This window comes from Leucopleurus acutus, assembly GCF_964270905.1.
Source record: "Leucopleurus acutus genome assembly, chromosome: 8".
Taxonomy (NCBI): domain Eukaryota; kingdom Metazoa; phylum Chordata; class Mammalia; order Artiodactyla; family Delphinidae; genus Leucopleurus; species Leucopleurus acutus.
Genome location: NC_139151.1, coordinates 99,695,695 through 99,718,638, shown reverse-complemented (window position 1 = coordinate 99,718,638; position 22,944 = coordinate 99,695,695). Strand labels below are relative to the sequence as shown.

The window sequence follows — 22,944 nt, the reverse complement described above, 5'->3', positions numbered from 1 at the left end:
GCGTCCTCGCGTATGGCGGAAGTGGCTGTGCGTGTGACGCCGGCGGCGGGGGACCTGGGGCAGAGAGCGGTTCGCGCGCTTCGGGCCTAGTCCGGACTCGCCGCCGCCGCCGCCATATTCCCGGTAACGGGGGCGCGCGGCCGGGGGCCGGCTGGGCCGGAAGAGGGCTCGGGGACGGCGCTGAGGCGGGGAGGGGGTCGGTTGAGTTTGGGGTACCCGGAGTTGGCGGGCGGCGGGAGGCGCGGGCCTTTGAGGGAGGGGGCCGAGGGCGTCGGGCCGGGTCTGTGGGGAGGGAGCGCGGCGGGCCTAGCTGGGGGCGAGGACTAGGCCTGGGTGGGGAGCGGAGGTGGTTGGAGATCCGAGACCCGCAGGGACTCCAGCCGGGGCCGCTTGGGGCCTCGGCAGGTGCGGCGGGCTGTAGCTGCGGGCTCCGCCGCGATCGTTCTTCGCAGCGCCATCCGAGGGCTCCTAGGAGCAGAGGCCTGCACTTCCTCGTCGCGCCCAGGCAGCTGCGGCGCAGCTCCGGTCGGGCCCGAGGGTGATGGGCAGCGAGCCCCGCGAGCCCCGGTGGCCTGGGAGAGCGAGGGGCGGCGCGAGGCCGGGGGCGGGGCGGAGCGGGTGGGGCAGAGCTCGGGCTGCCGGGATGCTGCGTCTCTGGAGACGGGAGGTTGGCAACCAATGCCCTCATCCCACCCTGGGACCCTTATGCGTCTAACTCTGTTTCTTTCTGGATACTGCAGTGGTATCTTTCTTACCTTGTCCATTTTCCGGGCTCGACATCTTCCTTCCGGAGCCATGTCAGAAGGAGTGGACTTGATTGATATATATGCTGACGAGGAGTTCAATCAGGTGAGCGGTCATCGGGAGCGTTGGTATTTTCCTGTACCAGCGGAGGAATCACTTGCACCAAACTTGCAGTGGTTCCAGGCTGTGTCAGTCCATGAGGATTTTATAGGCCTAAACACCCCTCTGTCAGATCTAAAATTTTCCCTCTAGCACAGACTTCCAAGATTTCTGACCGTTCTGCTTTATGTTAACTTAAGCTTCCAGGCTTGATTTTAAAAGCTTTGATTTAAGAATAAATAAAAATGGGGTTTAATAGAGTGATGAATCAACCTGTGGAACTTGCTCCCCCAGGAAGCCAAAGTTGGATGTCAGTCTCTTCGAAGACTAGCCAAAATTAAAAATCAGAATTAGGTTTGCTGTAGTATTCATGAGGATGATGTTGATACCTGTTCCTTTGAGATTCTCTCCAACTGCCCCTGGAGAAATGCAGTCTCCTCCCCCATAGGGCAGTGAGAGGCACGGTATAAAAGATAGCTTTAACGTTTAATTTCAGCTGCATTCCAGTTGTTTTCTGTCTTCCTTCCTTTCAGAAGTAGCTTGACTCCAGGCTTGAGAAGTAAATTTTATTGATGGATCTACTTGTTTGGTGGGGGGAGGTAAAGGTGTTGGACAAACCAGTTACGAAGCAGATACAGACCCAGCCACATGCTCTAAGTTGGATTTGTTGGTCTCTATATGATATGTCAAGAAATACGATACAGTAATCTCCTTTGAAACAATAATTTCATATACAGTTCAGTTCTGAGTTCTTGAGGTCAAATCTCAAGAGTGTCCCAAAATCTCTATTTAAAACCTACTAATATCTTGCCTGGATTATTTTCAGCACTGTTCTACTTCAGTAAGCTGGTTCTTCCTGTTGGCATCTTTTAATGGCTACATGTAAGGACCTGGAAAGAGGATAAAAAAAACAGGCTAGGGAAGGAAAGTGCTCTGATTGGACCCTGGCTTTGATATGAAGCAACAGAAGAGGTTGATATATGCCATTTCTTTCACTTGACATAAGTTAGTCATTTTCCCATGTCTTCTCAGGCAAACTGAAGTCATGTACATGAGGCTGTTGATTAACTTAAATACATGAAGATTTTTCTTTAAATTTCAAACAAGTCATAATTATTTCTGGATGAGAAAAAAGGTTTAGAATATTTAGTTACAAACCATTGTTTTCCTGAGTTTTTCATATTACTTTGAATCAGACTTACTACTTTTTACTGTTTTTTTAGTACTAGATAGCAAGAAAACAAGGCTCCCTTAGTTGTTTTCAATTATTCATTTTAAAAACTTCTTTTCCCCTAATTTCCTTATCTGTGGGTTGGTAACAGTGCTGCTGATTCACTTTGGGAAATGGGTAGAACAGGGTCCTTGACCACAGGGACATTTGGTCTGAGAAATGAGATTCCATAATTTCTTAAGCAATGCAGCTTGTAGGTCATAGACAAGACATAGGCCTCATCCAATGGTCACTGCTTTGTCAAGGTAGAAGTCATTGGCCTCAACAATTTGTTCTCTGGTCTCTTTAGTTAAACAGGACTTTTTTATGGGTCTAAGATAGGCCAAAGATGGTGTGTGAAATCAAGTAGACATTTATATCAAATGGACAGTATTTGATACTTAGTAAGTTGAAAAAAGTATAGATTTTGAATGTCTTATGGCTGGGGGAAGGTCAGGGGAAGGGTGCTTTTTTCCCCACAAGTAAGTTAATTTTTAGCAAGGCTGGTTTTAGTATGTTCTGGAGGCGCTGAAGGAGTGGCAAAAGCTCTGTCTGGCTAGGATTGTTAGAAGCTTCGACTGAAGGCGGCGAGCACACATGGTGCTTTAGGAGGCTATAAGAATGTTACTGATTCGCCCCAAGCTCACCCGTGCACAAGAACCTTGTCATGTGTACTTTGCTCCCCAGGGAAAATAAGCACTGTTCCTAGATGGAACCCTACCGTGCTGACTCCTGGATCTCTTAAAACATGTGCTACAAAAGCCTCTTTTGCAGAGCTACTTCACTCCTTTTACAGTTGGAATCTTAGGGTTCACAGCTGCTCTCTTAGGCTGGGGAGAACAACTAGAAAAGAGACTGAGAGCTGCCATCCTGCTGAGTGTTTTGTCTCTGTTCTGTTCCTTATGCAGAGACAGGTACTTGGCACAATATGCTTAGTTTTCCTCATTTTTATCAACAAGTATTTATTGAGCTACTTCTGTTTGCTAGGCACTGTGTTAGAAGTAGTGAGATAAAAGGAAAAAATGGATTTCTTCTACTCAAAAGAGGTTCTATTCCTGGTGGTTGAGAGCAGTGGACAGTGATGGAAGGAGAGTGTGAGGTGAGAACTGTGGAAATAGTAATTATAAAGCCAAAAACTGAGCTTTGGTTACAGTTAAAAGAAAATTATATCAAATGGGTTGCTTTGAGAAAAATAAATCCTAAGCTTTATTATTCCCCTTAGACATCAGGAAAAGGGCTGGCAGGTAGGAACATTGAGCAGACAGGTGGGGAAGTTCTCATTTAAATTCATAATCATGCAAGTTCTCTTTTGTAAACCAAGAGGCTTCATGAGACAACCACAGTTATTCCTATGCTGTTAAATGCAAAATTGTCCCTGGTATTAATTCAGTATTAAATACATACTTCTTTTTTAATCTCCCTGAAATGAATCCCTCCACATCAATGCCTGTAAAACATTGTATTTTTCACTTAATTTGTAGAATTAGATTTTTCTTTACCTGCATAAAACACCAGCTCATTTGGTAATCTGAAAGACCTCAGGCCCTATCTGTTTTTCTGTCTTAGCAACTGAAGAGTAAAGTAAACTGATGTTGCTAGCAGATTTAAATCCAAACACAACTTGATACATTGTTTCTTCAATAAAATCTTCAACAGAATCCTCAACAGGTCTGCCTGTGCATCAGAAAAGTTCCCACAAACTTCTTTGAACTGAGGCTCTGTGGCACAGAGAGACCATTTGAATCTTGTGACAATTTTGCGTTCATTGAATCCTTTTGTGTTTCTTAAAGTGGTAAGGTAATCCATCCACCAGGGTCTTCCAGGATTGAGTCTGTCATATTCTCTAAGGAACCCTGAAAGAGTAGATTGTTTGCCGAGGCTTACAGTATGGGGGATTTCCTGGTGATATGTTTGATGTCTGAGCTGCCTGAGTCTGCATGTCCTCTACCCAATTATCAGCAATAATTTTTGTATTACAACTTTTAGACACACATCTCTGAATCACAGATACTACACGGAAGGAATTGCAGTTTGGTTCCACTGACCATCCAAGATGGTGTGTTTCCTTATTCCCTTTAAGTTCCATTTCACAATCCTTGATTTATTTAAAAAAAAAAAAAAGGCACCCTGGTTTGAAGTGTGAAGTAGTGTTGTCTGAGGATTAGAGCATTGGAGAAGATTGAGTGGTTTCTAAGTCCTTTCTCTACCTTGAACCACAAGGGCAAATCATACCTAGTACATGAATAAATAAATAAGTGGTTTGGGGCTTCCCTGGTGGCGCAGTGGTTGAGAGTCCGCCTGCTGATGCAGGGGACATGGGTTCGTGCCCTGGTCCGGGAAGATTCCCACATGCCGCGAAGCGGCTGGGCCCGTGAGCCATGGCCGCTGAGCCTGCGCGTCCGGAGCCTGTGCTCCGCAATGGGAGAGGCCACAACAGTGAGAGGCCCGCATACCGCAAAAAACAAACAAACAAAAAAAATAAGTGGTTTGTCTAGAGTTAGGATTGTTTGAGATGTAAGGCTGTGAAATATTTTACACATAAAATGTTGAGTTATTAGCCGTAGCTTTCTTCACCTTTTTAATTTATTATCCACCCTGTGCTCTCCAATGTTAGCTTCTCCCCGTTCTTCACATACACATCCTTTTTTATGCAAGGTCCTTATTTATAGGTTTGACTACCTAAAATAGTTTTCCTGTGCTTATTTGCCTCACTGATTCCTTTTCTTGCTTTTAAGTTGCCCCTAAAAAGTTTACTCCCTTTTGCCATTCTCTTTGCGAGATTTTTACAAGCTTCAAACTCCTCTCCTATGGGGCTTGTTAAGAGTGTTTGTAATACTTGAAGCTATTTACATGCCTCAGGAAGTAGAATCCTTTCCCCCTCAATACCAGAACAATCCAATAGTATTATCATGGTGTGCATGTTCTTCAGATAAACTGAGAAACTAAAAGATTGTTTCCAAAAGTTGCTAATGGTATGTAGGTCTAAGAATGCATTTTGTAGTTAGTCTCTTCTCTAGTCGAAGTTCAGGATCGGCAGTTCTTGTGATGGTATTGAAGGGAGAAAGTTACTGGAGCTTCCTGTCCTGAGTTGCATTAGGGGAAATGATTCTCCTTCAGGCAATTAAACAAGTTACTTAATACAGGTTCTTTTATTCCCTTAGTATAGGCTCTTTCTTTATTCCTGTTTTTAAAAGACAGCAATGACATGAATGAGCTATAGTTTCCCTAAGACACTCCGAACGTCTCCCTGTACTCTCATTTTGGCAGTATCCTCTTTAGCACTGTTTGGATGTTTTAGAATGTTACCTGAAAATATACTTGTCTGATCCTTAAAATAAAAAGATCCTCTCTGAGATAATGACATTGCAAAATCTGAAACATTAAGGTCCCTTAGTAGTAGTTCTTTTGATTTTAGGAATTTTTATATAAGTGTTAGCTTGGGCTGCTGTAACAAAATAGCAAAGACTGGGTGGCTTATAAACAAATGTATTTCTCACAGTTCTGGAGGCTGGAAAACTGAGATCAGGTTCATGTTCTGGTGATCAGCCTCTCTCAGTCGCAGACTGCCAACTTGTATCCTCACATCATGCAGAGCATAGCAGAGCAAGCAAGCTCTCTTGATTCTTATAAGGGCACTAATCCCTTTCATGGGCTCTACCCTCAAGACCTCATCTCATCTTAATTACCTCCTGAAGGCCCTACCTCCTAATACCATCACATTGGGGAGTAGGGTTTCAGTGTATGTAGGGGGGAATCAAACATTCAGTCCATAACAGTAATATATCACATAGGCAAAAAGTATATTTTGCCTATCTTGCAGAATTCACGTTCATATTTGAAAGCTTACTATAACACAGCTTATGATATCGGTGCTTGTCCTGTTTCCTGACCTTTATATATATATATATATATATATATATATATATATATATATATATTTTAAATTTTTATTTATTTATTTTTGGCTGTATTGGGTCTTTGTTTCTGTGCAAGGGCTTTCTCTAGTTGCGGCAAGCGGGGGCCACTCTTCATCGCGGTGCATGGGCCTCTCACTGTCGCGGCCTCTCGTTGCAGAGCACAGGCTCCGGACGCACAGGCTCAGCGGCCATGGCTCACGGGCCCAGCCGCTCTGCGGCATGTGGGATCTTCCCAGACCAGGGCTCGAACCTGTGTCCCCTGCATTGGCAGGCAGACTCTCAACCACTGCGCCACCAGGGAAGCCCCTGACCTTTATATTTTAGAGAACTTAACTGTTTTTGTGTATCATTGGACATCTCTGGTATTGCTCAAAGATGTCTCATAAATGTCATGGTAATGTATTGGATCTGCATGTCATTTGAGAAATAGAACTTATAATGGAAAATCCCCCCATTATTCACTTCCCTTTTATTTTTTATATTTCTTTGATGGTTAATGGAAAGATGGGATTATGTACTATGAGTTTTAGAGCTTCTCTAAATCATTTGTGTAAGTCAAAGAGTTTAAACCAATAACTCCCATTCTTTTTTGTGTTTTGGTTCCCACTTTAACATGCTTTTCCCCCGATTTACATTTCTAAATAAATATACTCCCTTTCTTTCCTTCCTTCCTTCCTTCCTTCCTTTCTTCCTCCCTCCCTCCCTCCCTCCCTTCCATTTTTGGCTGCATTGGGTCTTTGTTTCTGCACATGGGCTTTCTCTTGTTGCAGGAGCAGAGGCTACTCTTCGTTGCGGTGCGCGGGCTTCTCATTGCGGTGGTTTCTCTTGTTGCGGAGCACGGGCTCTAGGCGAGCAGGCTTCAGTAGTTGTGGCTCAAAGGCTCTAGAGCACAGGCTCAGTAGTTGTGGCGCACGGGCTTGCCACCAGGGAAGCCCTACTCTATTTCTTATTAAGTAGAAGAGTAAGTTTTGTGTAACTCTTGATTTTGGAAATAGCATAAGATGTTGAAAACAAATTTTCATTAGTGTATCTTAGATGTGGTCTTGAGAAGCTGGCCACATTGATAGCAGTAGCAGATGCATCTCTGCATTCTTAGTTTGCTTGTTTAATCGTCATATACCTTTTGAGTCTCACAGTTGATTAAAGCTAGAAACACTATAGACTGCTAACAGGGTCTTAGGAGAAACACCTACATACATAAGTATAATTAAGTGTTAAAATTGTTTTACATGGGGAAGTTTTTCTTCCTAGTTTCCTAGAGTAGGACAAGGAAGTTTTGTATGTTTTATAAAATATTTGACCGTGGATTTTAAGTAAATTAGAGTAAAATAGAATGGACAAAACGAAAGGTTTTCAAACCCACCTTTGCCAACCCCTCGTCTCTTAGGACCCAGAGTTCAACAATACAGATCAGATTGACCTGTACGATGACGTGTTGACAGCCACCTCACAGCCCTCAGATGACAGAAGCAGCAGCACTGAGCCGCCACCTCCTGTTCGCCAGGAGCCATCTCCCAAGCCCAATAACAAGACCCCTGCAATTCTCTACACCTACAGTGGCCTGCGTAATAGGCGAGCTGCTGTCTATGTGGGCAGTTTCTCCTGGGTGAGCATGGGTAACCAAAAAGGCTTGTGGGTGGGCTGGAGGGAGAGCACTGGGAGGTGATGGCATTTTCAGAAACCACTGTTGCACTGTTTTGTGCTCTGATGGGGTTGGATTTCTTTTTCCTGGGATCAGGTTGGATTGATCTCTGAAAGAGAACTATCCTGAGGACGTACTGGTGCCGAAGAAAGCAATGATTAAGTGGGTAGTTGCTTTTTCTGCCATCTTGTTACCGCCCCTGACCCTGGGGCTTTTATGTCTACCAGGGTCATCTGTGGGATGAGATTTCAGAGTGAACACCTTGAACTCTTGGTGGTCATTAGATGGTCCTATGATAATGATGGGTGAGAGGGAGCAAAGACCTTGATAGCTGTAGTATGCTCGGGGTAGGTGGTGATTGTTGTTCTGCAAAAGTTATTGTGTGACATGTTTGGGGGCTGGTGCTGGGAGGTGGTGTTTTCAAATTAAGAAATGTATATACTGAGGGGAAAGTTGCTGTCAGTGATCAACTCTAGCCTATCAGATCTATAACTAAAAGCTGCTAGTAATCACCGTTTGAGCTGATGATGAGCCAGCCCAAGTGGCAGTCAAAGTTATAATAGGTTTTAATTTTCTTAGTCTCAAAGACGGGGATTGGGGCAGGGGTGGGTGGTTTTGGAATTCTGCATGGGTGAGGACAATAGGAAAAACGTGCTCTAATTGAAATATTGATGGCCTTCTGGGTTTCCTGTGGGAGGTCATGATTGTGACTAGAATCCTAGGTTTGAGGGAAGGGTTTGGGACATTCTGGGGGAGGGGGGTGTAGCTCTTGACATTTCTTCCTTTTCCATTTTGCCGGCCCCAGTGGACCACAGACCAGCAGCTGATCCAGGTTATTCGCTCTGTAGGAGTCTATGATGTGGTGGAGTTGAAATTTGCAGAGAATCGAGCAAATGGCCAGTCCAAAGGGTGAGGTCTGGATTTGAGAAGCCCCTTTCAGTCTGTAGCCATTGGGATGACAGATCTGTACTGTTATTTTGGCCCTGTAATTTAATCCCTCCCACCCCTGGCCCAGTTTACTGCCTTGGTTTTAACAAACCACCTTAGAATGGGGACCTAGCTGCAATGTAGGAGAACATCCATCCATTGAGAGGCAAAGAAAGCTGATTTCTAATTTGAAATAAATAGGAAAATTTTAGCATGACACCTGTTTGTTTTTAGTAGTTTTGTGTGTTTAATATTAGAAAGATAAAAAAAAAAAAAGGGACTTCCTTGGCAGTCCAGTGGTTAAGACTTCGCCTTCCAATGCAGGCGGTGTGGGTTCGATCCCTGGTCTGGGAGCTAAGATCCCACATGCCTCAGGGCCAAAAAACCAAAACATGAAACAGAAGCAATATTGTAAAAATTCAATAAAGACTTTAAAAATGGTCCACATCAAAAAAATCTTAAAAAAAAAATATTAGCAAGGTATCCTTGGCTTTACCAGTTTTCACTAAAAGTGGAAGAGAATTTCTGTGTTCCTGTCTTGGTTGTCTAGTAGATTTCACTCATTTTTAATTTTTCTTCCTCAAGGTATGCTGAGGTGGTGGTAGCCTCTGAAAACTCTGTCCACAAGTTGTTGGAACTTCTGCCAGGAAAAGTTCTTAATGGAGAAAAAGTGGATGTGAGGCCAGCCACCCGCCAGAACCTGTCACAGTTTGAGGCACAGGCTCGGAAACGTGAGTGCGTCCGAGTCCCAAGAGGGGGTACGTGGAGACCATCTGTATGAAGGGGGGGAAGTTTGTGGGTTTGTTTTCTGTGGTGTAGGCTTGGCCTACGATGTGGAAGAGTTTGAGAGAGGGTGGTGGTGATTATGGGTGACAGCATGGCAGTAGGTAAGCCAAAAAATGAGGCTTATGTGCTAGGAGTCAGGTAGGTTCAGGTTATGGCTCAGTTTTGCCACTAACTCATTATGTGACCTTGGGCAGGTCACTTTACTGCTTAGGGCCTACTTCCCCATTTGAACTAGACACGCGACATATAAAGTTCCTGTCAAGTCTAAATTATGTGTTTCTATCTAAAAAATCAAGTGTATAGCAAATGGGCTTAATTGTAAGACGTGTGTATAAATTATTAAGAAGCAACCACCATAAAATATAAATATGACACATAAAGATGGCTGTAATCTTGTCGTGAACATACACTGGAAGGGTGTTCTGTAAGGAGTCGACCAAGAGGAGTGCTGGAGAGTAAGAATTTAACAGTGTTTCTCCAGCATTGACCGGGGGGGTTGGGTACCCTTTCTGTTACCTGCGATTTTAGTTTGCTTGGCAAGTGTTTCCCATTAGTAAAGAAAGTTGCATCATGCTACCTTAGCCTGATGATAGTATGCCTTAAGCTCACCTTATTCCCTTTATTCTGACCCTGTGCTCACCAAGACACCTTCTGATACTAATTTGGTTTCCCAACTAGGCTCTCCTACTGGGAAGAGAATGCGCTGACCAGCCGACACAAGTATTCCAGTCTGCTTGGCAGTTACATTTCTCATTGTAAATTAATAAATTGTCATTCTGGTTTATGAATCAGTCTCTTGTGAGTTTGGATAGTGTGAATCAATCTCCTAGGGTCCAGTCATCCCTGGGTGAACTGTTAAAATCAAGTTTCTGAACCTGCGAAACCTGGGGACCAACCTTGGATTGTCCTGACTTCAGAAGGTGCAGCCACCCTGCAAGGCCCTGCCTGAAACAGTCAACTGCCATTACTTTCCTTTTACGGGGTATGGCAAAGTTTTCGTTACCCACTTTCTGTCACTGCTTAGGTCCTGCTCTCAAAATAGTGCCTTGTATTTATTGATTGGGTAGTCCACTGGGACCTTGGATAGGTTGACTGAAGGTGGAAATATGGCCACTCAACTCTTGCATAGGAACAACTATGTTCTTATAACTATATTGAGAGCCTAGATGGAAGTGGTGTGAGCTATTGCTCTGGGTTAGAAGGCACATACTTTTCTTCCTTGATAACCTGAATTTTCAAAGTCCATTGTGTTTCAGAGTCTTTCTATGATTCACGCCTCTTCTAGCTTTCTTAAGATGTATAATTTTACAGCTGCATTGAGCGCCTAACAGTCCTGGCACCACCTGGCTGTTTACTCCTTGATGTTAGCTTTCTTTGCTGAAGTGATGGTGCTGACTGAGTGGTGTTTTTCTGCGCTGTCATGTTGATGGACTTGGGCTCTGTTAATTCACTAAGTATAGCTGGTTGACTTAGTCTGCTTAACAGTGGTTGCTACTCTTGGGATTTGTGGCCATAGATACAAAAAGAACCCTTGCTAGTGTGGGAACGGTAGCTGGGAAGGTAGCTAACTTTCAGAGGATTACACTTGCTAATACCTCTTCTTTCTTCAGCTTGAGAGAACTCAGGGAAATAGCACGTTGCCATGTGTGTGAGACGTGAAAAGCAAGAGAATGCTGTGGTAGGCACTGGTGATAAACTATGTTAGAGGAACCAAGGTGGTTGCCAAGGGGATTAATTCCACCTTGTGCTTTCATCAGGAGTTAGTGTTTACTAACAAGTTTTTGCTTAAGGAGCACTCTTCTTTCTCTCCACACTTGTCTCCTAATGGCATCTTTCTACCTCCAAGACTCCCAAGACCATGTGATCACATTCTTCTGTTGGATTCCACATTAACCAGGCTTAGAGTAGACTGTTAAATTGGAAAGAGGGAACAGGTTTAACCAAATGACTTGACGGTGTCAGAGCCATGTTTCCAGCTGTATACAAACATGTTTTGAGCCCCTGTTTTGCACAACACCATACCACCGTTCCACGATGATGTTCCTAGTAGGCTGCCCTGTGGGGTAGAGGGTTTGGGCCATTGAAATGTAGGGGGAGTTTCCCAGGTTTCAGGCATATTTTGTACCAGGCTTTTGCTAGGAGTCCCTGGTGTCAGCTGTGTGCCATCTGCTCATTCTGTGGGCAGATCTTTCCTTGGCTTGTCTCCCGTGTTTTCTCATTTAACCTCCAGTCTTCTACTCTCTGTTCTGTGGCTCTTCCCCGTCCCAGTTACCAGTTTGGGTACTTGGATGGAGGAAGTGTTATCCATCCCCTGCCCTTCCCTCCCTTCCCCCAAATTCCCTGGCCAAAGAGCCGTGGCAAAGAGAAAATTTCAAGTATATAGCAGGATAAAGAAGGTTAACTATTACTAGTCTAAGGAAAGAGTCCCTGAACAACTACCAGAGAAAATGGGATTTCGAATCAGCTTGAATCCAGCTGACCAGTGATGAACATACCTCAGCACTGTCATTTCCTCATGGGTTATCAGGGTCCTTCTGCATTTAAAAATAGAAAGCAAAGCTAAGGGTAACTTAAATGTGAGGCACTGAGAGTTCTAGATAAAGAGCGTTCTTTAACCTGCAGAATTTGGGGTGGCTTTGCTTCCTGGGTTTATGCCCTAACTAGGCGGCCCCTGAGCTTTCTCTCTGAGGCCAAAGGAAACAGTAGGTGATTTTACCTCTGTCTCAGCTGCCTGTCGCCTTCCTTAGTATGGCGTCACATGACTTGCTGAACGATGACCTGGTCCCGTGGTTATGTCTAAAGGTCGGACAGTAACAGTGATTCTGTTTTGCTTCATAGGAATACCTCCACGGGCCCACTCCCGAGATTCTAGTGATTCTGCTGATGGACGGGCCACACCCTCTGAGAACCTTGTACCCTCATCTGCCCGTGTGGATAAGCCCCCCAGTGTGCTGCCCTACTTCAATCGCCCTCCTTCAGCCCTTCCCCTGATGGGTCTGCCCCCACCCCCAATTCCACCCCCACCACCTCTCTCCTCAAGCTTTGGGGTCCCTCCTCCTCCTCCTGGCATCCACTACCAGCATCTCATGCCCCCTCCTCCTCGATTACCTCCTCATCTGACTGTACCTCCCCCTGGGGCCATCCCACCTGCCCTTCACCTCAATCCAGCCTTCTTCCCCCCACCAAATGCCACAGTGGGGCCTCCACCAGATACTTACATGAAGGCCTCAGCACCCTATAACCACCATGGCAGGTAAGGACCATCTTGTTCCTTTCAGATCTGAGCCAGGCATAGTGGGGTAGACAGTGTTTTAAGCATTTTGTTCTCCCTGAGGAAGTAAGTGAGCACTGAATTCTTGTGTTTTCCCTTGTGGAAACTGTTGTCCTAGTATTGAGTCCTGGGAAATAGTTAACTACTAGAGAATGTTTTTGTTTGGTATTTTGTTTGCGTCTTACCTCTCAACCCAAACCATGTCCTTCGTATCCCTTTTTAAGGCAGTTGATTAAATGGAGTGCTATAAGTCACTGTTAGGAATGCTATGAGTGTCGAGCACTGTTGAGTCATGCCAGAATTACAAAAGTATATGACATAAATCCTGTCTTTGAAGAGAACATGAACATATAAAACATGTGAACAGGCTGAGAACCATTTAAGACATTATACAGGAGAGCACAGTTAAATAGCATAGTACTCTAGAGTATGGTAAAGTTAACAAGGGGTGTGGGCAGTCAGGAGTGGTATTATTTCTGTGTGCAGCCGAGATTCGGGCCCTCCGCCCTCTACAGTGAGTGAAGCAGAATTTGAAGAGATCATGAAGCGGAACAGAGCAATTTCCAGCAGTGCCATTTCCAAAGCTGTATCTGGAGCCAGTGCAGGTAACTCATCCTTACCGTTGCTGCCTTCTCCTTACCTTTAGTTTTTCCATTGTTTTGTCATTTCCATTGGCAAGAAATTCAACAAGATAAAGTTGGAGCACTAGTAGATTCACAAGAGTGGCACATTTTGAAAAGCAATATGGTAACCTGGTTTCCTGGCTTTTGGGAAGCTCCACTGGTGCTGTTTGTTTAGCCTGTGTCTAGACCTGCCCCATGAAAACCAACTTAGTGCCTAGAATATAAATAACTAATGCTCATTGTGGTGTTTGTTATAGAATGAACTTCCTGCCTCACGGAGATCTTGATCTCAGTGGTTGATCAGTGGATCTTGTGTCTATGTAATGAGTCCAATGCCAAGTGTAGACCTTGGGTTTTTAGAACTGATGATGATGGTGGATATGGAATCTGATTCCATTTGGGGATCGAGGCAGAGCTGGTGGCCTCCATGTAACCTATCCTAGAAAGAGACAAGTCTGTTGGGTGTCAATCTTAAGGCATAATATACCCTTACAACTAACTTTTGCCTTGCTGTCAGTATTAAGTGGGCAGAACCAGAAGCCATGCCTTTGAGAGCCAGGGGAACATAACCTTTGGTTCCTAAGAGAAGAGAATATAGGAAGTTTCCGGGTTCTGGTCCAAGTTTTGCATTATAGCACTAATCATATTCACTTTCTTCCTGTGAGTTTCCTACATGAATGTAAATATAGATTGTCAGATCTCCTAAGAAATAAGTTAACTCTGTTATCATCCATTTTCCATAATTTCTCATCTTTGACTACAAAATTTGAATGCAGAGTGGACTAAAGACAGAAAGTATGTATATTTTCTCTCTCTCTTTTTTTGCACCAGAAACCTTCATGACATCTGAGTAAATCTCTTTAAATTAGAAAGTAATCTATGCTCATTGTAGCAAGTCAGATATACAGAGTATAAAGACAAACAGTCGTTGTTCTTCACCAGTTCCTTCACACTGAGATGATCAATAACTGAACCTCTGTCTCCTCCCTTTGCTTTGTTCTCATTCCAGTCACTCAAACCACAAATATTTATTGAATTCCTACAAAATAGGCAAAAATTCCCTACTCTGGGAGAGCCAAAATCCTGGTGTTCTTAGATCTCCACAGAATTGCAGGTCCTTCACAGTCTCTGTTCTGTTCTTCACTGCCTCGCAAGGGGGAGCTGCTAGTCCACTGTCACTGGACCCCTGCCTGGTTTCATGCTTTCCTTGTATTATCTTGTCCTTAATGCTAAGAAAGCTTTAGTTTGCAAAAGCATTGTTCAAGTACCCACCCTGACCACTCTCCTTGAGTCCAAACATTGCTCAGATGTGAGGAATGAAGGAGCTAGTTCTTGATGGCAGCATAATTAAAAATATGTGTGTGCATATATAATATATATATATATGCACACACAACATACATGTCTTAGATATGTTACTTGTATGTATATATGTATTTGGTTATAGATTTAAAATAATTCAGACAGAAATATGCAGTGTTAATAAATGAAAGGCTTCTGTACAAGGACCATCAATAAGACCACCTTGTACAATTTAGTGTCTATCCGTCAGATTTTTTTTCTGTGCATGTAGCAAAATATATATGTAATTTTGATGGAATATTGTTTCACAGCTTTTTAAAAATACATTCTGGACATCTGTTACATCAACTAATACCTAACGTTTATTGAGCCCTTACTGTGTGCCTGGCACTGTGCTAAGTGCTTTACATGGATTGCTTTGTTTACATACAGATTTACCTCATGCTTTTTAACGACTATGTAGTATTCTGTAGAACCAATGTTCCATAATTTATATAGCCAGACCCTACTGAAGGAACTTTAAGTTGTTTTTGATTCTTTAATACAACAAACAACGCTGAAATAAACATTGTTTAAATTATATACTTGTGAACAGAAGTAGAAAATTTTTAGATGTACTGGGTCAAAAAGTATGCACATTGTTTATTTTAATGGATGCTGTCTGATAACCCGCAGACAATGACGTGCCGGATTATACATCCACTAGCAGTGTCTGAGAGCATCTGTCTGATTCCAGACCACTAGAATATAGGTGCCATACAGTTTTATACCTGCCACTTCTGCCTCATCCATTTTACTGTGGTTCTGTGGGACAGCTTTTTACTCTTGGTTTGTGTCCTCCTGAGTTCTCCTTTTCATCAGTTAGTTTACTGCCTCTGCTCATCCTTGGCCTTTCCCATCCATCCCCTGTCAGGGGATTACAGCGACGCGATTGAGACGCTGCTCACAGCCATTGCTGTTATCAAACAGTCCCGGGTCGCCAATGATGAGCGTTGCCGTGTCCTCATCTCCTCCCTTAAGGACTGTCTTCATGGCATTGAAGCCAAGTCTTACAGTGTGGGTGCCAGCGGGAGCTCATCCAGGTGAGTTGATGATTGCTTCAGCAGCCTGCCAGCCCTGAGCAGCACTCTTCCAGGGACTGGCAGGGGGAGGAAAGGAGCCCAGGGTATCTGGCAAGGACCTAGTTGAAAGAGCAGACCTAGCCCTCATGTCTTTAAGGGAAAAAAATTAATCAAACGTTTACATTAATAAATGTTGTAATGTCTGAAATCTGTGTTTGGTGAGGCAGTGGGCTTATTTAGGAGGAAAGACTGACGTAGTTCAGAACATGGGCTTTGGAGCCACACATTCTTGAATTTGAATCTCAGTCCTGCTCCTAACTACCTGCGTGACCTTGAATATGGAAGTTACTCAACTTTCCAAGCCTCATTTTTCTTATTTTTAAAAAGGGGACAATGGTAGTACTTATCTTACAGACCTGTTGTAAAGATTAGGTGAGATAATGCATGTAAAGCTCTTAGCACTGTGCCTGATACGTTAGTAAGATCTCAACAAGTTTGTTATTAATTTTCCAAAAAAGACTAGGGGCCATGGTAGAGTAACAGAAGAGTGGTTTAGGCAAATAGTAGAAGACACCAAAACACAATACTCTTAAAAAGAATGGGGTAAGCCCTCTGAGTGAGGCTGAAAAGTATCCTTCTAATAGGAAAAGACATCGGTCCCGAGAGAGGTCACCAAGCCGGTCCCGGGAAAGCAGCAGGAGGCACCGGGACCTGCTTCATAATGAAGATCGGCATGATGATTATTTCCAAGAAAGGAACCGAGAGCACGAGAGACACCGGGATAGAGAACGGGACCGGCACCACTGAGAAAGGTGGGATGAAGCCTCATTGCTGGCTGGTTGATGATCTCTTATGAAAGAAAAATTATTGATAGTAAAGATTTCTCTCTCTCCTTTTAAAACAAGAAAAGGGTATGGGAAGACTTCCTATTTAGGTAACCAAAAATTCAGGAGGGCAGGTTTTCTGCTTGTTTGTGAGGAGTCGCACCCTGAAATGGACCTGAGATTAAGCTATTTTTGCTTGTTTTTTGACTGCTTTCACCTGGTATCTGAGACAACACGGCATAATGGCTAAGAACACAGTGTCTGCAGGTAGATGCCAGGTTATGAATTCCAGCTCCTCCAGCCATATTACTTTCTGTTCCTCAGTTTCCTCATTTGTAAGTGGAGATAATAAAAGCAACTGTCTCATTGGATTGCTGAGTATTCAGTGAGCTAATCCATATAGAGCATTTAGCACTCATAGTACCTGTCACATAGTAAATTCTCAATAAATGATAGCTATTGTTATTATCATTGTTATGTTTTATTTGTTTATTATTTATTTACTTTCTTTTTGGTTGCGCCGTGTGGCCTGCGGGATCTTAGTTCCCTGACCAAGGATTGAACCCGTGCCCCGTGCATTGGGAGCACGGAGTCTTAACCACTGGACCGCCAGGGAAGTCCCTCATTGTTATACTTTAACCCCACCAAACTTTCAAATGAAAAAATCAGGAAAATTGACCAAGACAGAAAAAAGTAAGACCATTGCCTACTTGTAAGTTTTCAAGGTGCAACATTAATGATTTTTAAGAATTAATATGTATTAAAAAGATTTTGAAAATCAGGATACTTTAGTCAGGAGAAAGCTGATCTGAAAAAACTTATCTTTAAAGCTTTAGAGACTGTGGAGGATATTTCAATGGCAGGATATAATTGTTTTGGAAAAACTTACAGTGATTTTTTTTTTTTTTAATAAAGCAAAACAAAGGCAGGAGAGTTAGGGGTGGGGAACTACATTAACTCAAGTAACTGAAAAGTTGAGTTAGGCTTGGCTGGTTCAGGGGCTTCAGCTCTGTTATTTTCATTCTCATGCTCCAGGTTACATCCCACCAGCTTGGCAATCCCAACTGAAAACAAGCTTCCAACAAAGACTGTTTCTAGTGTATAAGCAAGCAAGAGCAGTTGTTGACTCTGTTTCTTTGGAGATCTGTAAAAGTAGTCGAGACTCTGGCGGGGATGGTACGTTTGTGGTTCCTGAAGGCTATTGCATGACCCAGGTGACTTTGGGGTCTCTTCTCAATTTTGTGGCTTCACATCAAGTACATTAGGATAATGTCCTTGGTGTTTGGCTGATTTGGTTGGTCTGAAGTAATGGTAATTGTGGAAGGTGAGGAGGAATAGTTCTGCTTGGTATCTTTGGGGTGGATAGATGGATGACTGGATGCAGAAAGGAAAAGAAACCCTCCCACCTTCTTGTGAGTGCCTGTAGTTCACAAGCAGTAGCTGGACTGTAAACTGTTGCCTAGTGACAACCTACTAAACAAGTAAGAAAGGAGTCTTGTTATGTTTGGCTACTGCCCTCTACTTTGTTTTTTCTGCCATTAACTTAAGCGGAGTTTTAAACAGCTTTGGCCTAATTGAGTCTCAGGCAGTGGGCGGGAGGGTGGGTAGAGTGGGTCTGTGATCGATCTCATCCCTCCTGTAGCAGTAGCAGCATTTCCCTTGTTTGAGCTAGCACAGTTGCTAGTGTTGCTTATAGATTCAGTATCAGTCACCACCCTCCCCAGTCCTGCAGCCCACCGTGTGTGTCCTTTGGAGCTGACTAGGATAAGAGTGACGAAGGAGGTAGTACTTGGTCTGTGCAAAGCATGAATTATAGTCTCTGGGGCCACGTAGGTTAGTAGTCGGAACGTGTAACTGCATGTCACTGTTCTTGGCGGCTTTGCTCCTGACAGCCTTTTGATAGAAAAATTGTGAGATCCTCTGATCATTAGAACTTCGGGGATTGAACACCTGAACCTGAGACTTCAGCTGTCATCTTGCTTCATTTTTTTTCCACCTGTAAAGTGGGACTTTTCTTCCATTATGAGGATGATTCAATTTGAAAAACTGAAAAATCCTATAACCCAGTAGTTCCCAGAAAACAGTCATTTGGCTGGTGCAGGCCTATGACAAATGAGGAAAATTAACTCTTGAGGCAGGTTTTCCAGTTCCCCACTTTTCCTAGTCACCCCTTTAGGTACGTTGGTTATTCCTTCTGGTTAATTAGTCCAAAAGAACTGAATTTGACCCCCCAAAAATGTCCATTTCTCACATTCTCATCCTGGGATTCTTAACTTCATCTGCAGGTACCAAGTTGTGACTTAGGAGATGTCATGTTGAGGAGATGGGGCCTCATTTACCTTGATAACTTTGCAAGCTCTGAGCACAATACCTTTTAGTTAGAAAATACTAGTATTTATACTATACGGAGAGCTGTTCCCTGAGAGCAAAGGGTATGTTCCAGCTAGGGGCAGCAAAAACCAGCAGGCTCTTTTGTCCATCCTTCCTCAGGATGGGCACGACCTCTGGGACCTGAAGTCTGATTGACCCACTTTGTCCTCTGTCTGCATTCAAACATTACCACCAAAATGGAGCCATAACCTCTAAGAATTGGGTGCTGTTCAGTTGACCCTTGAGCAGTGTAGGGGTTAGGGGAGCTGACCTCTGCGTAGTCAAAAGTTCGAGTATAACTTTATAGTCAGCCCTCCATTTCTGCAGTTCTCCATCCACAGATTCAACCAACCTCAGATTCTGTTGTAGTACGTATTTATTGAAAAAAAATCAGCATGTAAGTGAACCAGCGCAGCTCAAACCTATATTTTTCAAGGGTCAACTGTAGTTTACTTCTGATGCATTAGTTATCCTCTGAGTCTTGTTTTGTAGCAACAGTTCCCAAATTACATCACTTTTGTGGTATACGTGTGTACGCTTTGAAGTTTGAGGATATTCTTAGGTTGTCTGTGGCTTCAAGTTTTTGTAGTTGTTGGCTGTTGTCTCATTATTTTAGGACATTATCCTGCTTGAAATATAGTAATTCTCACCTCATTGCTATCCTCCTGGTCCAGTGAAAACTGAGCATTCTGTTCAATTTTGATCTAATGCAAAGATTCGGAAACCCAAATGGTATGAAATTGAGGAGTCACTGAGGGCTTTAGTTTCCTCTTACAGAAAATGAGAAAGATACCTGCCTGCATAGATGCTTAGAGAAACCAGAGGCCATGACAGATTCTGAGGACCCCAGGGTGAAATGGTGCCATTTCAGAGTGTAGAAGGATCAGGCAGATTATGGATGTAGTTTTTCTTGCAGAGCTCCTCCTGGTTACAGAAGTGCATACATTAAAGGTGAGCATTTATGTGTAGGCCATGTTGCCAGTTTGGGTGTTAGTAGAAATCCTAAGCCTGAATTTAATTCCCCCTTTTCCTTTTCGCTGTCAGTTCTATTTTGTGTGGTAAGATTGACCAGGCCACCCCCTGCAGATGGATGTTACAACGTTGGAAAGAGGGCTGAGTGTACTGGGGACCTTAAGTTAGGTCGAGATGTGACAAGTGGCTTAACAGTCCTTCACTGCTCAGCAGAAGTTCTTAACCGTGCTTTTAGTTTTCTTGGATGGTGACTGCTGATTATCTTCTTTGACCTCCGTGCTCTGCTTTCTGCTCTGGCCTGACCACATCACTCCTGCTTGGTGTTAGTATGCTGCTTGGCCCCTCACCCACACCTGTCATCTGGGGAGGACTTAGAATCTCTTGAGTGGTGGTACTTGGAACATCTCTGGCTCTATGTGTATGTGTATGCTTCTTTAAAAGAAGGAAAAAAGTTTAGTTTTCTTGTGTAAGTACATGCTCCCTGCAAGGGCCTCTTGGGTATTTGGGGGTTAATGGATTTGGTTATGTACACACTTGTTTTCTTACCATTGTACTTCCCATTTCCAGATTTTTCCCCTTCCCCTTAAGGTAAGCTATGACTTGCTCAGAATAGATTTTCTGAAACAGTATTTAAACTCACCATGCTCCCTTAGAGCAACTTTTCTTGAAATGTAGTAGTTTCCAGCCAAAGTCTCCTTTTCAGTCAAACTGCTTTGATGCCTCATTTCATTGTCTATGTTTTGCCCCCTAACCTTAAAGTAAAATGTCACTCCTCTTTCCTCTGTTCTCCAACCATTCCCTCACTACTCACAGTGCCAAACACTCCCAGACAGTTCTGCTGTCTTTTACTTTCCCAGGCTTGCATTCTCTCTGTCTGCATCCCCTACTTCATACGTTTTAACTTTTGAAAATGCCAGTATAATTTATATAAGCCCCTGTTAATCGGAAAGTAACCTCTAACTTGTATTTTCTTTCTTCTCTTCTGATGTTCTCATTGCAGGAGTCTGGTTGGAAGCAAATGTTTTTTTAATGGACTTGCATCTCCTCACCTTGATCAGGACTAAAGGACGGAGGCCGCTCCACCCCTTCCCCTTTCTCCAAGCCCCTAACCCCTTCCAGACACCCACAGGGAATACCCTCTGCCCTGCAAGATTGAAGATTGCCTGGCAGCCCTCCCAGTCCCACTCCTGTTTGCCAGGGTAAAGACTTCATGTGGTTGGGAGGGTGGCAGACAGGAAGAAACCATGTCCAGGTCCCTGGTCTCCATAGAGAACGGTGCTTTGTCCAAGGAAACGTATGAGTTTCTGATTCTCCAGGAGCAGTTCAGTGGTGAGGTTGATGGGAAGACATCCTTCCCAAAGGAAAGGGATCCTCCCTGTGGGATCTAGGAGAGTGACTGGGTGTGCCAAAATATGCCCAGGGTCCTGCCCTCAGCACTAGGTTTGATGGGGCGAAGAGGGTCCAAACCCCTTGCTAACATACCACTTCTTTAACTCCTTTACCTGCCCAGCCCTTTGAGGAGGGACCATGAGAACAGAAATTACTTTATGGAAAGCTTCTCCTGTTCTTGCTTTTCCCTCTTACTCATTGACGGTTTGTTTCCCTGACCTCCCAGGGGGCTAAAACCCTTTTAACTCCCTGCTGCCCAGCCTGCTCAGTGGACTTGCCCCTCCTAAGCAGAGAAGGCCCATGAGGTTGCTTTCTGCTGGGGAGCCTGGCAGAGCCAGTTACCACCCTCTACTGCTTCTTGCTTGGTTCGGTTGCCTCTTGCAATAACCAGCTCCACTAGATGTTCCCTTTCCCTGGGGCTTTTCCATTTCACATGTGGAGCCCTTCCCCCAAGAAGGCTGCTTCCTTGTTTTAGAGGAAGGTACTGCCATTGGGAGTCGGGGACATCGGACCTCAGCAGTGAAGAACCCTTGTGAAATACTAGGAGTGGGGAAGGAGGCAAGTTGGGCGGGATATGGCCTACTTCCATAGGCTTTTCTTTTTTCAGGTTTGATGTGAGCATGGGCTTGCATCCTCCAGGTACATACTTTTACTTATTGTGGGATAACCCGGCACTAGTAGGTAAAGTCACAAATTTGGTATTTTTTCACCTTTTGAATTTTGACTTAATAGCTCCCCTCGCTCTGCCTGGAGGTACTTGCTGCCTCTGATAAGGAGCAAGGAAGAAGTGGAGCCTGACTTTAATGAGCTCAGCTCAGAATTCTAAGGACCACCACTCTGGGGGCCATATTCTACACAGGCAAATGGAATTGCTTTTCCCATAACATCCAAATTGTGAGGCGGCTGCTGCTGAAAGAAGCAGCAGCAACAGGGTCCTGCGGTACCCACGGGGCGACAGATGCTACTTCTGCACGCGTCTGTAGGGCACGCGACATCGAACAGGAAACGTGGCACGTGGGATGTAGGGTCGCTGGAGACCCTTCTGGCTCAGAGGGGAGAGACTGAGCTGGACCGAAGCCTTCCTCTGTTCCTTGCACGTTTCTGACATAGCCCTCGCTCAGTCACTGAGGGAGTCCCCCGGGGTTGGAGAGGCACATTCCCTTGGGACAGAGGCTACAGATTTGTAGCTTTTTTCCCCCTGTCCCCCAACCCCATCCCCACCTCCACTTCAGAATATGGCACCCTGCCCAGCCGGCCAAGCGTTAAGTGATGTGCTTATCCTCAAGAGCAGCTCCGGGTGTCTTTTTAATGTAGAGAAAACCAAGTAAGGTGACAGTTTAAGGAGAAAAAAATATATAGAATACCAGAAAAGCCGTTTACCCGGAGAATTTTTTTCTCCCCATTTTTGTTTTGTTTTTACTTGGTGACACAATTTTTAGTTTTATTTCCTGATAGCAAAAGGAAAAAAACCCAACCCTCAAAAAGGCCAAGGCCCCGTCCCCCTGTTGTTGGTGATTTGTTTGTCTTTCTGATAGGTTGAAAATTGTGTAATAAACTTGATGACACTGTCAATCTTTTATACTGCATTGTATTTTTTTTCCTTTTGTAACAAAATATTTTTAAATAATAAATGGGGTGTGAGCTGTTTCACGGATTCTGCATTGAATAGATTTGTTGAGGTGTCTGGGACACGGGTGTGGGCTGATGTAGAGGCTTTGGGAGGGGAGTGAATCCCTGAGTTCTCAGCTGGAATTGCACGGTGGGCGTGTGTAGTGCGTGTGGTACACCTCCTAGGAGACCTCGTGCG

General features: G+C 44.0%; 1 protein-coding gene across 2 annotated transcripts; it reads left to right on the top strand.

The window, feature by feature from the left end:
- Positions 1 to 55: 55 nt before the first annotated feature.
- Positions 56 to 22,766, top strand: CPSF7 (cleavage and polyadenylation specific factor 7). 2 transcript variants are annotated; one of them, XM_082844042.1, is made up of 10 exons: positions 56 to 123; positions 741 to 849; positions 7,358 to 7,576; positions 8,418 to 8,521; positions 9,125 to 9,270; positions 12,164 to 12,578; positions 13,083 to 13,201; positions 15,435 to 15,603; positions 16,227 to 16,394; positions 20,749 to 22,766. In XM_082844042.1, the coding sequence occupies exons 2-9, from the start codon at positions 796 to 798 to the stop codon at positions 16,387 to 16,389; spliced, it is 1,389 nt and encodes a 462-aa protein (XP_082700168.1). In that variant the 5' UTR covers positions 56 to 123; positions 741 to 795; the 3' UTR covers positions 16,390 to 16,394; positions 20,749 to 22,766. The 2 variants fall into 2 exon arrangements, with proteins under 2 accessions (XP_082700168.1, XP_082700167.1); XM_082844041.1 differs by having other exon boundaries at positions 9,125 to 9,297.
- Positions 22,767 to 22,944: the final 178 nt, after the last annotated feature.

Bases quoted from the DNA above. Each gene is read 5' to 3' on its own strand.
- CPSF7 (XM_082844041.1), top strand. From the start codon at position 796: ATGTCAGAAGGAGTGGACTTGATTGATATATATGCTGACGAGGAGTTC. The intron at 7,577-8,417 runs GTGAGCATGGGT...TGCCGGCCCCAG, and splicing joins ATGTGGGCAGTTTCTCCTGG to TGGACCACAGACCAGCAGCT. The intron at 9,298-12,163 runs GTACGTGGAGAC...TTTGCTTCATAG, and splicing joins CGTCCGAGTCCCAAGAGGGG to GAATACCTCCACGGGCCCAC.